Source organism: Pocillopora verrucosa, chromosome 4 (assembly GCF_036669915.1).
Source record: "Pocillopora verrucosa isolate sample1 chromosome 4, ASM3666991v2, whole genome shotgun sequence".
Lineage (NCBI taxonomy): Eukaryota > Metazoa > Cnidaria > Anthozoa > Scleractinia > Pocilloporidae > Pocillopora > Pocillopora verrucosa.
In genome coordinates, this window is record NC_089315.1 from 23267272 (window position 1) to 23280197 (window position 12926).

General features: G+C 37.3%; 1 protein-coding gene across 1 annotated transcript; it reads left to right on the forward strand.

Annotated features, from left to right (window-relative positions):
* Nucleotides 1-476: 476 nt before the first annotated feature.
* On the forward strand, nt 477-11700 carry LOC131778801 (nicotinamide phosphoribosyltransferase-like). The gene is made up of 18 exons (XM_059095261.2): nt 477-533; nt 720-833; nt 1194-1290; nt 2136-2225; nt 2530-2588; nt 2902-2976; nt 3576-3659; nt 4083-4159; nt 4879-4932; nt 5028-5088; nt 5473-5519; nt 5871-5941; nt 6407-6475; nt 6570-6640; nt 7044-7137; nt 7635-7714; nt 8355-8480; nt 9428-11700. The coding sequence occupies exons 1-18, from the start codon at nt 480-482 to the stop codon at nt 9548-9550; spliced, it is 1446 nt and encodes a 481-aa protein (XP_058951244.1). The 5' UTR covers nt 477-479; the 3' UTR covers nt 9551-11700.
* The last annotated feature ends 1226 nt before the right edge of the window (nt 11701-12926 follow it).

Here is a 12926-nt window from a genome sequence, read left to right on the forward strand (position 1 = left end):
CATGCAAACCTCAGACGAACACGTTTGATCAGCATGTTTTCTTTCGAAGCTATATTCCAGAGTGTTATATTTGGCGTTATTAGCGGAATAACTACTGTACTTCTATTAAAAATCTTTGAGAACAAACTTACTGGCAGAAGAGAGGCCGAAATATTCCAGGAAGAAATCAGAGTTGAAGGAAGACCGAAAACACCTCGGGAACATGACGAAACGTTTTGATGAAAAGGTGAGTCTAAAAACCTACTTGTTGTTTTCGTTCTGCGCTACTATTGCACTCCGTTTGCTAACAGATCTCCTGATACAGACTAGTATAAAACGTAAAGAAAACAGTTGTAATTAATATATAAGCAAGAATGTAAGTAAACATGCATCGCAGTCGTTCGAGAAAATTGAAAGGAAAGGTGAAACCATGACGCGATGGCCGACCGCGCCCTGAAAGATGAGGGAAACTGAGAACTACTACAGGTTCACAAGTCAAAATGGCGGAAAAGTTGGATCCAGAGAACATACTGTTAATCACAGACTCGTACAAAGTAAGACAAGTCTTTCAAGAGGCTGTATTTCACGGTGAATCACTTAAAGCCTACTTGTGCTCTTTACCTGCCTTGCAGTGCAGAAACTGTTATTAGTGCTTTAGTTTGTAAAATTTCATGCTTCCGGTTTGATTCCAGAAGTAGTGAACGATCTGTTTTCGAACGTTTTGTCTTCATCTGAAACAGGTCTCTCATCATAAGCAGTATCCATCAGGTACGACCATAGTATTCTCATATTTTGAAAGCAGAGGAGGAAAGTTTCCAGAAGTGTGTTTCTTCGGCTTGCAATACTTGATAAAGGTGTGTTGTTTGAAAAACGCTTTCACTTTTGATTTCGCGGTTTGTCGATTTGTTTACAAGGCTTTGACGGCGCAAACTCTGTGAGTTTTAGCTCTTAGTATTTTAAGTGGACTTCATGAGCAGAAATAATTTATTTTAGTACAATTCATTGTATATCTTCTATTTTTTGCGTCATCAACGGAGCAATCGTCGAAAAAATTAAACGTTTAACCTGTAATAAATAATGTGCTTGAAATGTCGAACTGTTGTTGCTAATGGCCCCAAATGCACATCGGAAGCGTTTAAGTTCTACAGCTGTATTTGTACAAATTTTAGATTATTTATAATGATCAATTCTGATTAATTCTGTCTGTGTCATAGAGATGGCTAGAGGGTCAAGTGGTAACAGCAGAAAAAATTCAGCAGGCAACAGAATTCTACAAGTTACATTTTGGTTACGATCTATTCAATGAAGAAGGTGAGCACATGTTAATCTATAGTGGGCATTTTTCCACCTTAAATTGTGGTAAATAAACATTTGCTAATAATCAATATTATTAATTGTCAGGAATGCATGAAAAGTCATAAATTACTCAAGGTGCTGTCTTTAGAGGCACTTGTAATAAGGACTTGTAAAATAAATGAGGTCATTGGTTTGAAAATGTGGCAGATTGCAGATTAATGGCTGCAAATTTTGTGGGACTCTGGACTCCACCTGTCTAGAGGCTTAGACATTGGACTGCAAGTGAATTTTGATTTTTGGATGATGAATTTCCTTCCAGGCCTTGTTGGCAGTTTGAACAATCTTTTCCTGATGGACATTTCTCACTAGGAAAGTCTAAGCTCTCAAGGTTGCCCAAAATATAACTAATACTTACTTGATTTTACCTTCTGCAAACATTTCTGTACATTTTTCTGTCTCTAAGAAAATCCAGTTATAAAAAAGATGTCTAAACTTAATCACAGTAAACCCCTACCACATCAAGTTTTCATATTGTATGGATCCATATTAGCCCTAAACAAGCATCACATTAATAGGTTAAACACCGTCCTCCTTCTCAGTTGGTAAACAGTAAAAATTTACTGTATGTTGTGCCACTTATTTCCTCCTAAAATTACTGAAATTCTTTAAAATCCAAAAGGTAGAAGGGTCCCTCTACCAGTTGCCTATCCAGCTTAAAGGGAGAAAATTGTTTATTGACCATTTAAAGATTTGCTAGCTATAATCTAAATTCACCCTCATTAGTAAAATAAGGACATGTAGCCTGCACCTGCTAAAGATAATCAGTTTTTAATTGAAAGTATTATTTTTATTTTTCAAAGGTTGGAAGTACATCTTGGAAAAGCATGGAGGAAAGCTACCTCTCAGAATAAGAGCTGTACCTGAAGGTTCAGTGGTTCCTGTTAAAAATGGTAAGCACTGACCCCTTGTTTATTTATTTATTTCTTTTTTTGGTTTCAGATCTTTAACTTGGATCAGTCAGTGGAAATATGTTGACATAGTGGGAAAAGCTTAGTAGAATTAGCAAGATTTCCAAGTAATTTGAGTGATTTGTTTGATAGTGATAAAGTTGTAACCCATTAAAGTCTTGTTCTTTCATAGATAATTTGGTTTTATATACTGAGTTGATAACATAAACTGGGCCACCATTTAGGATCTCTACAGCTGTATTAGGGTAAATGTTTACTACCAAATTAACCTTTGTGTGTTTTCCAGTTTTGTTTACAGTTCAAAACACTGATCCCAATTGTCCCTGGCTCACAAACTGGGTTGAGGTAAGAAGAATGAATTATTTTACAACTTTATTTATAGAGGTTGTGTGGGACCAGTAGATTTCCTCCCTGAAAATAACACTTGGCATGTCTATTTCAATCAATCAATAGCATTAATCAGCAGTGTGTGAAATTTTGTTCAACACTGGCGATCACTTTCAAAACATGTTGTGTTTTTTTCCCCCTTTAATCCCTCAGTTCTACTTTAATTATTTTTTAAATTCAGAGTGATGTTGCCTGTTTTCAAATGAGTAGTTCAAACCATTCACCCTATGGTGGCTATACTTTGACATGGGCTCTTTTTTTTTCTCTGTAGACACTTCTTGTTCAGTGCTGGTATCCCATGACAGTTGCCACAAACTCAAGAGCCCAGAAACAGATCATAGCTGAAGTACAGTATCTATAAATAAATTATATTATTTATTGACTGACAAATACTACTGTGCCCCATAAAGGATATCAACAATCTTTTCGAAGTTGAAATCTTGATCTTATTGACAACTCAAATTTTTACTCCAAAACTTGAAGTTTTCTTATCCCTAAATACACAATTCAGATTTCTTTTGTGAAAATCCAACCTGTTAATTTTCTCAAAATCAACTTAGATTTTAACTGCAAGTACTCTAATACAAGTTCTCTTATTTCAAAGTACACATCTTAGGTTTTTACTGCAAAAAAAATGATGAGTTGTTAATTTTTCAGAGAAGTAACGCTTATTTTTTACCATGAAAATCCAAGTTGTTAATTTTTCTTATATGGAACTCTCATTCTCATCAAAAGAATGAGAATTTAAATTTTTCAAAATGCAACTCTGATTTTTATTGCAAATATCAAATTCTTTTTAGAAACAATTTGCATTTTTAATGCAAAAATCTGAGTTGTGTATCATTAAGGAAATAATATACAACTCAGATTTTTGCATTCAATCAAAACTGAAAACAGCCTTGCTCTTAATTAGTATTTCTGATCAATTATTGTTTCAATTTCTAGTACCTTCTTGAAACAGCAGACAATTTGGATGGACTCCCATTTAAACTGCATGATTTTGGTTTCCGTGGCAGCACATCAGTTGAGGTAACTTTAGGGTCCTGTAATTGTAAGTTAATATAATTACCTTTCAACAGTCTATCAACTGAGTCCAGTAATGGCCTAAGCAATCCATCCATCAATTTTTCAGTTTAATTTGATTTGAATGCTGTTAAATGTTAATCACCCCTTGAGTTGTAGCAGCCTGTCCATGACAATTTTTTATAACATTCTTGCCATTTCTTTTATCTGCTGTAAACCATGACCATTTTTAATTGGAAAGGTCAGGTGACAAGTACAGGAAACTGTTATGCAAAGAACCTGTTCATGTGATTTTTTAAATTGCATGTCTACATGAAAGGAAAAATTGGAATAATCTTTTCTTTCAATTTGGAGAAAACCTCAGTCAATAATAACTCCTGTGAATTTTATATCAATGCTAAATATTTATTAAGAATTGTTTTCTTGCAGTCAGCATCCCTTGGTGGTGCAGCTCATCTTGTAAACTTCTGTGGAACTGATACAGTGGCTGGCATGGTTCTAGCCAGGTAGGTGTATCTGCCTTTTTCAGCACCTTATCTGTTAGTCCTGGTTTTTCGCTAGCACAGCATTGCAAGTTCAAGCATAAGCCTCTTTTTCTTGTGCAGTCATCACAAACACAGGAATCATTGTAATGCACATTGCAGCTGTAAAACTGAGGGACAGTGCTGCAACTATGCAAACATGTGTTCAGGTTGTATACCACACACTGTTTAATACTGAAAAAAATGTTTGACATGCACATGATCTTCATGAGGTCCACCATACTCTGTAGACTGGCTTGTTCTAATGCATCTCCTTAAAGCAACGATCTTAATGAAATAAACAGCACTCAAACTTCCAGTTGATACTAGTTTGTAATTACAGTGTTTTTATAGTGTGAACTGTCATGCACAGTCTGTCTAGTCTCATGTTTACCAATTTGTTTTATCAGTGAGGGTTTCAATGTTACTTTTGCAAAATATAGAATGCTCTAATCTGGCAGCTAGTTACACAATTCTCATTTGTCTTGCATTTAGAATTACATGCAACCCCACTGCAATTTTTTTTTAAATTTCTGTGATGTAAGCTCACACTTCAGTGATACATTCAGGTGCATGACTCTCTCTTTGAGGGTTTGGGTGGCAGCAAATATTTACTCTGCATTCATCATTATTAAGTTGCTCTTGTATTTTGAAGTATCACTTTTACATGTAGCCTCAATCTCAGTGCAGTTTTTTTTCCATAGGAATTATTATGGCTGTGAAATTGCTGGTTTTTCAATCCCAGCAGCTGAACACAGGTATATTCAAGGTCATGATTAAACTGAGTGTTTTATTTGTTTGTGTTAATCATTCAGTAATTTGTGTTTTATTGGCTCTTTTTTGCCATGAACAGTACAATTACAACTTGGGGGAAAGAAGGAGAGAAAGAGGCTTTTAGGAACATGTTGGAACAGGTGATATTTTTTTTCTGTAGCACTATTTTAAGTTAATGGGAATACACTTGTCACAGACATCACTAAACATTGCAAATTCACTGAGTCAAACTTGAGTCTAGCTATGGCTGACCATAAGTAGAACTGACAGGTGTCAATTACATAACTCTTGGGATGGTTCCATGGGCCAGTCCATTTAAGGGTTACCCCCCTTCCCTTCCCTCCCCCCAGCATTTTGTCAGGGGTCACTATCAGTTTGTCACTACCCATTTAAAGAATGCACTGTGGGAGTAATGTGTGCTGCTCAAATTATCACACAATTACCTGGGGCCTGTTTCTCAAAATTTCAGGTAATTTTATGGCACAAAAGCATGGCTTAAAATCTATTGCATTTTTTTCATATAGTTCCCAACTGGATTAGTTGCTTGTGTCAGTGATAGCTATAACATTTGGTGAGTTTTGCACATTCATGCTTGTTCTTTTGTCAATTAAAGACTTTTCACCTGAAGGACTTCATCTGATGTTAATTATTTCTGTTAGACTACAAGTAGCCCCTCATTCGCGCTAGTCCAAAAAAAAAAAAAAACCGGCAAAAAAGGGCGTTTTCCGCCGCGCAGTGTCCACCATTTGTTTTTCGTTTTTCGCTAATTTTTTTTTTGGATTACTGAAAAAGAGGGACTGCTTGAAATCTAGAGAATTGTTTGCGGTGAGTAACGTATCCAGCTTACTCTGTTACACAAGTCAGACTGAGAGGTAATTCCTGAGAAATGAATTTTTCCCCACTTCTTTGTTTGATTTTACAGGGAGGCTTGTGAAAAATACTGGGGAGAAGACTTGAAAGATCTTGTTGTAGATCGGGGAACAAACAAAAAGGGTGAGAAGATGAGCTAAAACTTGTTTTTGAAAATAATAGGGGTTGGTATTCCACCTGTTGAGCCATACTCGTCCCAGTGCTAAGACTGATGCATTGACTTGATTTTAACCTTACATCAAAATAATTTGGTTTCGTCAACTGAGTTGATAAATGTGAATTTGCCACGGTAGAGATTATCCGGCTAAAGCTGACGATTCGAGCGTTAGCCCTTCGTCAGAGCCAACGACTAAGGGCTAACGCAAGAAACGTCAGTTTTCGAAACTCTTTACGGTGGCCAGTTTGAATTTATCATCTCAGTTGATAAAATATAATTTCAAGTAATAACCTCACCGATGCTGCATCACAGTTTCTTTAGAAACTTACCCTTCCATTAAATTACATCAAGCCTCTTTTAAAACTGTATGCATCTTTTCATTTTGGATGATTCATTTGCGAATTTCTCCTTTATAATATTATTTGTATCAGGTGTGCTCGTCATTCGTCCAGATTCAGGAAACCCTGCAGAAGTGGTGGTCAAGATATTGAATATTTTGTGTAAGTTGAATTTTTTTCAATATCACTTTTTATCAAGAATTTCTTTTCTTTTTTCCATATTGTGAACGTTGATGAAATTTCTGTTTTCTTGCAGATAGAAAATTTGGAGGGGAGAAAAATTCTAAAGGCTTCCACTTACTACCACCTTACCTTAGAATAATCCAGGTAAGGATTAGGAACATTTTTTTCATTCAAAGCGTTATTTTCTTGCATTTTCTGCTTCACTCCTCACCAACGAATGTATTTCGAGAGATTTGACTCTTGTCCGACGCAATCTAAGAATAGCATTGTAGTCGTCAGGACTATGATTGATACAGTTCTTTTAGACACGTTATCCGTGTGAGGCTCTGACATTTGTGAAGGGTATTGAAAGCATGCTAGATACCTTGAATTAAATGCACTTAGCCTCTTTCAAGTAAGCATTCCTTCGTGTGTGATTTTGCTAATCCTCTCTAGCATAGAAAGTCTTCAACGCTATTTTAGGTATGTAATCCATGTGACTATATTCCGCATCCAGACGACGAAAAAACGAATTTACAAATTCGTGTAATTTTCTGCAATTATTTAGGGTGATGGAATCAGCTATGAAACCCTGTCTGAAATTTTGGAAAACATGAAGAAGCACAAATGGAGCGCTGATAACATCGCATTTGGAAGCGGAGGTTCGCACAAGACTCCTTTGTGAAATGTATCAATTAGTTGGTGACCGAGCTTGAGGTCCATACTGAAGATTAAGGAACAAGTTTCTTCTGCGCGGGTACACTTCACGCAGACCATAAATCCGAGCAAAAACAAAAGGGGCTCCGTAACCTACAGTACGGACCGAGAAAACGAGGTTGATAATATATTTATTTTATCTGTGGCTCTAAAGAGGAGGGGAAGATCTCAATTCAAAGAAATTTTTTTTAAGTAAGCGGGCTGCACGGTGAAGATTGACCAATCGTAGCGTACGTAGTAACAAAGAGGTATAATGATAAGGATAAGTACAGGTGGGCGGAATACGAGGTGGCCTGGGGATTACAGTGCTGAATTCCCGATCTAAAGGTCTGGGTTCGAAATCTGCCCGGGTAACTGCGTTGTGTTCTGTTCTTCGTACAGTAGTTGATGAAATATTATTTTTACCACAAGAGGAATGTAATGTCTGGTTTTGTCCAAACAGGTGCTTTGTTACAGAAATTGGATCGTGACACTCAGAAATGTGCCTACAAGTGTTGCTTTGCAGTTATTAACGAAAAACCAGTAAGTACTGCTTGTTTATATTGAACTCTTTCGGTTCAAGGATTTGTCCTTCGCCGTTTTTTTGGCAGGCTCAACGTAGGTTTCTCTTTCTCTTCTTTCTCTCTCTTAAATTGTATCCTTCACCTGGCCGGCCAAGGCCATGAAATTAGTCTGCCTTCATGGTTCATTTGTGAGAGATTTTCAAGATAACAGTTTTCTTTTCCCCAACTCTGAAAATCCCCAACCTTGTAGTGTATTCCGTGTTTCCCTGTTCCGTAAAGGGTACACCTGTCAGGTGTAGGATCCCTCAGAGTCCGTTTGCTTCAGTGTGGAAAATGGTTACCAAAACCTGGAGTGTCCAAAGTAATCCGGGATTTCTTTGTTTTTGCCTTACCTCGCTCTGTGGTTGGTCCAGAAAACTCGCGACAACCTCTTAACCAATGAGATGCAAAACGAGTTTTAATCGTGACTTGATCACCCACGTTTTCGCGCGCTTTTGATGGTTTGTCTTTTTTTGGCATGAGTTCTCGTTGGCTGACGATTTTTTCCCTTTGTCATGATTTGCTGTAGTGATTTTATTTGGTTTCAGTTTTTTAACAGTTTATTGAAAACTTCTCTAAAAATACACTTTCAAGCTACAAGTCCTTGCCTGCTTTTTTAGGTGAACGTGTATAAGCAACCCATCACTGATTCTACTAAGCATTCAAAGAAAGGGTTGTTGTCGCTCGAACTGGATGACACAGGAAAATTCGTAACGGTTGAGGAAGGAAAAGGAAATGCAGACAAGGTACTATTTAAATTATTTGTTTGTTTTTCGTCGGCGTCCTTTTCAATTAACCCTGTTACACTCAAGATCAAAACATCTATTCTTTGCACTGTGTTTTACATTCCTCTTTATTTTTGCTTGGGAAGTTGGTGCTAAAACATGCTGTATTCCTTTGTGAGAAGAAATTCCTTTGTAGTCACTCTCGGAAGTTGAAGAATTAACCCTTTCGCTCCCAAGATCTCATCAGTAATTCTCCTTACTGTCTGCCATAAAATTCTTATGATATTAGTTAAGAAAACTTGGTATTGGATCAACTGATAATCCCCCAAATTATCTTTTTCTTTATTTTTGTGGTTGTAATTGCAATGTTTACAAATGCGGAGACGTTTAAACGCAGTGTTAGTCGGTTTCTCATTTCGTTATTACAGATGTTGCTTCTTTAGGAAATGCCCTGCTTTCGGAAGTGTGTCGTCTCTGTGGCTTTCTATAGTTTAGTTGTTTGTATCCATGATTCACATGCTTATAAACAATTATTGGATGAGGCTTTTGTGATCTCCAGAATAATCAAGGTCTAGGTAGGGGTTATCAGCCGAAGCCTTCGGCTTCCTCATCCAATAATGTTTTATTATACATTGAACGAAAGTAAAAATGGTCACGAGAGTGAGTGGAACTGACGATTTATTTCAAAACGTGTAAAAATATACAAATCAGCAAGCAACATAAAGCGCGCGAACTTTACATGGTTACCCTAAGAAATCATGCACCGCGGTCCTATATGAAATGATCACCCGTGACTTTGAATGTCCTTGACATGATTATTGTATAACCTGCCCTTACATGACGTCCCAGGCGCTGATTTAAAAAAATTCACTGTACGCTTTCTGTCAATCACATAAGAGATAGTGAGATGAATGTATAATAATAGGAATAACATAGTTTCTAACTAAAGGAACTTTGTTTTTGGACAGGATCTTCTCGAGACTGTTTTTGAAAACGGTGTCCTTGTGAAGGAGTATACTTTTGCACAAGTCAGAGAGAATGCTGAGATCCCTTTGGTAAAAGAAGCAAAGAAAAACAAAGAAAAGATGTAGTACTTGTTTGCATTCGTGTAAATTTAATTTTCTATTTGTTGTCTCTTCACTCATAGCATGCACTTGTTTAGCTGGAGAACTCAGATCTGTTAATGAAAGCCAGCTTGACTGGTCTAAGAATTGTATGATAAGATTGGTAGAATGTGCGATCACACTTTTGTTTAGAGTACTGTTTTGACTGAGGAGAAACTTAATAACTTACAAGACGTATCCTTCTGTATTCCACTTGAAATGGTAAGCGTAAGAGGCTATCGGCGGTAACTATGCAGTCAGGTGAATTTAGCAAGATCTCAAAAAACGGTGACAGTAGTTCTCACACCGTAAGAGTTTCCCTCCTCGCTGTGTAAGCTTGAAGGAACGAGCAACTCTGGAGGGTACGTGGAGGGAATGAAAATTGTAATTTTTTTGTGTCTGGTGTGAGTTGCTGGTTCCCTTTCCCTATTTTTCCTGGTGTTTATTACACTGCACATGCGGTTTGACACCATCTCGCAGTGTGGGAGGAGGGAGAGATCTCTTTTTAATTGAGGGTAGAGTGTAGTCCGTACTGATGGGAAGACTCGAAAAGACGCAGGTGATAGCACTTTGTGAATCAGGACACTGTACCAGGTAAGAGGATAGTTATAATACCTCAATCTTGATTGGTAGGTCAGACCATGTGGTATCCATAGATATCCAGTGAATGAAGCGCTTGAGTTGTTCACTTCCTGAAAAATTACTTGGGGATGAGTTTGATTCGCTTTGTCTGCTGTGCGTTTAGAACTTTAAACTATTTGTGTACGTAGCTTTTAAAATTTTAAAATTTGGGAATCATTTATAAGCAGTTCATAAGCACCGAATCATTTCGTTTAGAATGGTAGTGTTTATTCTACAAAACTTAGCACAGCAATAGTGCGAAAACATATTTCATACCAGTACGAATGTCAAGTATCTTACAAATACATAGAGAGAAAGTGTGCGAACAGTTTACATAACACATGAAAGGGGATTTGGCGTAAAAGAGAGAACGCTGACCACAAGGAAAGCTTTCGTTAACTTACAGGCAGAGCTGATCAAGTGATAGCTTGTAAATAAAGGTGTTTTATCTGCAGGCTTGTCATTTAGAGGCCTCTTTCCTGTTTTTTAGTAACGCATATAAATCACCTTCGTGTCTTGAAGTTTCTTAATGAGAAGAACTTTGAAAGTAAAATGATGAAAATTGTATCGTTGCGTTTGGTGATAATTTTCTGAGGTCAGGAAAAGTAGACTCTATGAGTTTTCCAAATTGTTGTCCCAAGAAGGCTGCCTTAGACCTTTGAGATATTTATGGAGCTTTTTTTTCCTCCCTATGGTGGAGGTTCTTTTGGCATCTTGCACATAAGTGAACATCTAAATATTACAACCGCAGAGTATTTAATTTGAGTTTATCCGTGTTATTAAGATAGGTGAACGTCAACATATTTTTAGAAAAATTGCAATTTCCACTAGAGTGTTTAAATCTATGGCGGCATTTTCATAATACTTGGGTAGTAATTGTAGTCGGTGTAATGAGCCAATCAGAATTCAAAGATTTTCAATCGCGTTTAGCCGTGGGAAAGTAGCGAAACGTAGATCACAATTGTTTGAGTTTTGTAACAGAGCGGTCAAACGACCGCGCATGCACGAGCGTTGCGCTCTAAAGGGCGTGCTTAAATAAGCTTTGTGTTCGGAAAGTCGAGTTTTCCTTTTTCCTTCATTTGTTCCCTTTTAAAATTTCCATGAACGTTTCCATTTTCTTTAGCTTATTTTGCGAGACAACGGTTGTTTCTTATGTCTTTCTATGAAATTTTGCGCGAAAAATTGGCGCGTGGACCGCCAAAATTAATTCCCTTGCGCATGCACGACGTTTGACCGCTTTGTTGGGTTTTTCATATGATTGGACGAGGATAAGACAGCGTTGTTCAGGTTGGCTCGTTCCCATTCCCTCCCTGTTTTCTTTTTACTGTTAGCTCTTAAACTCGACCTTTAATACTCTTCTTATAGATGTGAAATTTTTTATAGATAGCAATGTCAACATTATATAGTCTAATGGTGTTTATTTCCTTAGGAGTGAGTGATACTAAAAAAAAAACGCATTTGATATTTATATTCCGTAGGTGTAAGAATTATGATGTCAATAAACTCTTTAAATTTAAGTCCGGTTTCTATGCTATTGTTTTCGATTTTCATCATATGCAGTACAAACATCGTTGAAAAATGTCTTTAATCTAGAGAAATTTTTTTTCTAAGTCTGTCACTATCGGGAATCCTATGGAATCCAGTAGATTCTGATCATGATGATCGGAAATCATTAGACAATGATGGATGACATTTTCAGGTACCTATCCTTAGTGTATAGACTTCTGACTGCAATTGCTTGTTTTACTCAGAGACTGAATACGCGTCACCTCATCAACCAATGCGCTTAGCTGTGATTGGTACAATTTTTTTTTCAACATTTTTTCTTATAACCTTTATCAGTCTTTACTCCAAGGATCACTACATGCCCATGCGTGGTTCGATTAGTCTAGACATCAGAGACCTAAGGAGGTTAAGAAAACCACGAAGACAACGGCAACGGGAACGTCACTAAACAAAAGGTTAAATGAGCAGAACAATGGCTGTGCACGTGCGCTATAAATCTTTGTAAATTTCTTTGCGTCCTCTGCAAAACAACAACGTATAATGACCAAACTTTGCGTTGTCTGGAGAACGTGAATGACAACGGCTTGTTTTTTAAATTTCAATTTCTAATTTAACGCTGTGTTCAATATTCAGTTTCGAGATAGTTTGGACAGTGAGAAACAAACTCGATGACTTTAACCGACGTTGTCCACGGCGTCGCCGTCGTCGTTTCTTAAACTCCCTCTTGATTAAACGGCGACGGCAACGAGGACGTGGACGGGGCAAACAAAAGATCTAATGTGAAAGAACAATTGCTTAGCACGTGCATCTCCAGATTTTGTACATTTCAGAGCCGTCCTCTGCGAAACTGCAGCGTGAAATGACTAAAATTTACTTGGTCTGAGAACAGAAACCCCAACAGCAAATTATTTAAGTTTCTATCAAGAAATCAACGCTACTCCCGAAGGTTTTGATGATTTTGATGTGTGGCGTCGTAAGAGACGGTAAACACATCCAGCAAGTTACATAGCGCCTACTGGCGAAATCTTCCAGTCCTTTTTCAGCGTCAGAGTGGTTTCCTTTTACGAAACAATTTCAAGAATGTAATTGCTAATAAAATTTTCCTCTTTTCACATGCAAATTCATCATAGTTTCTTTTCTTTTGATTCTTGAATACCTGGCTGGGCGTGGAAACAAAACTGTGCGCCAAAGCAGTGACGTACGAGCCTATTATTGGTATATTCATCTAAAATTGTAG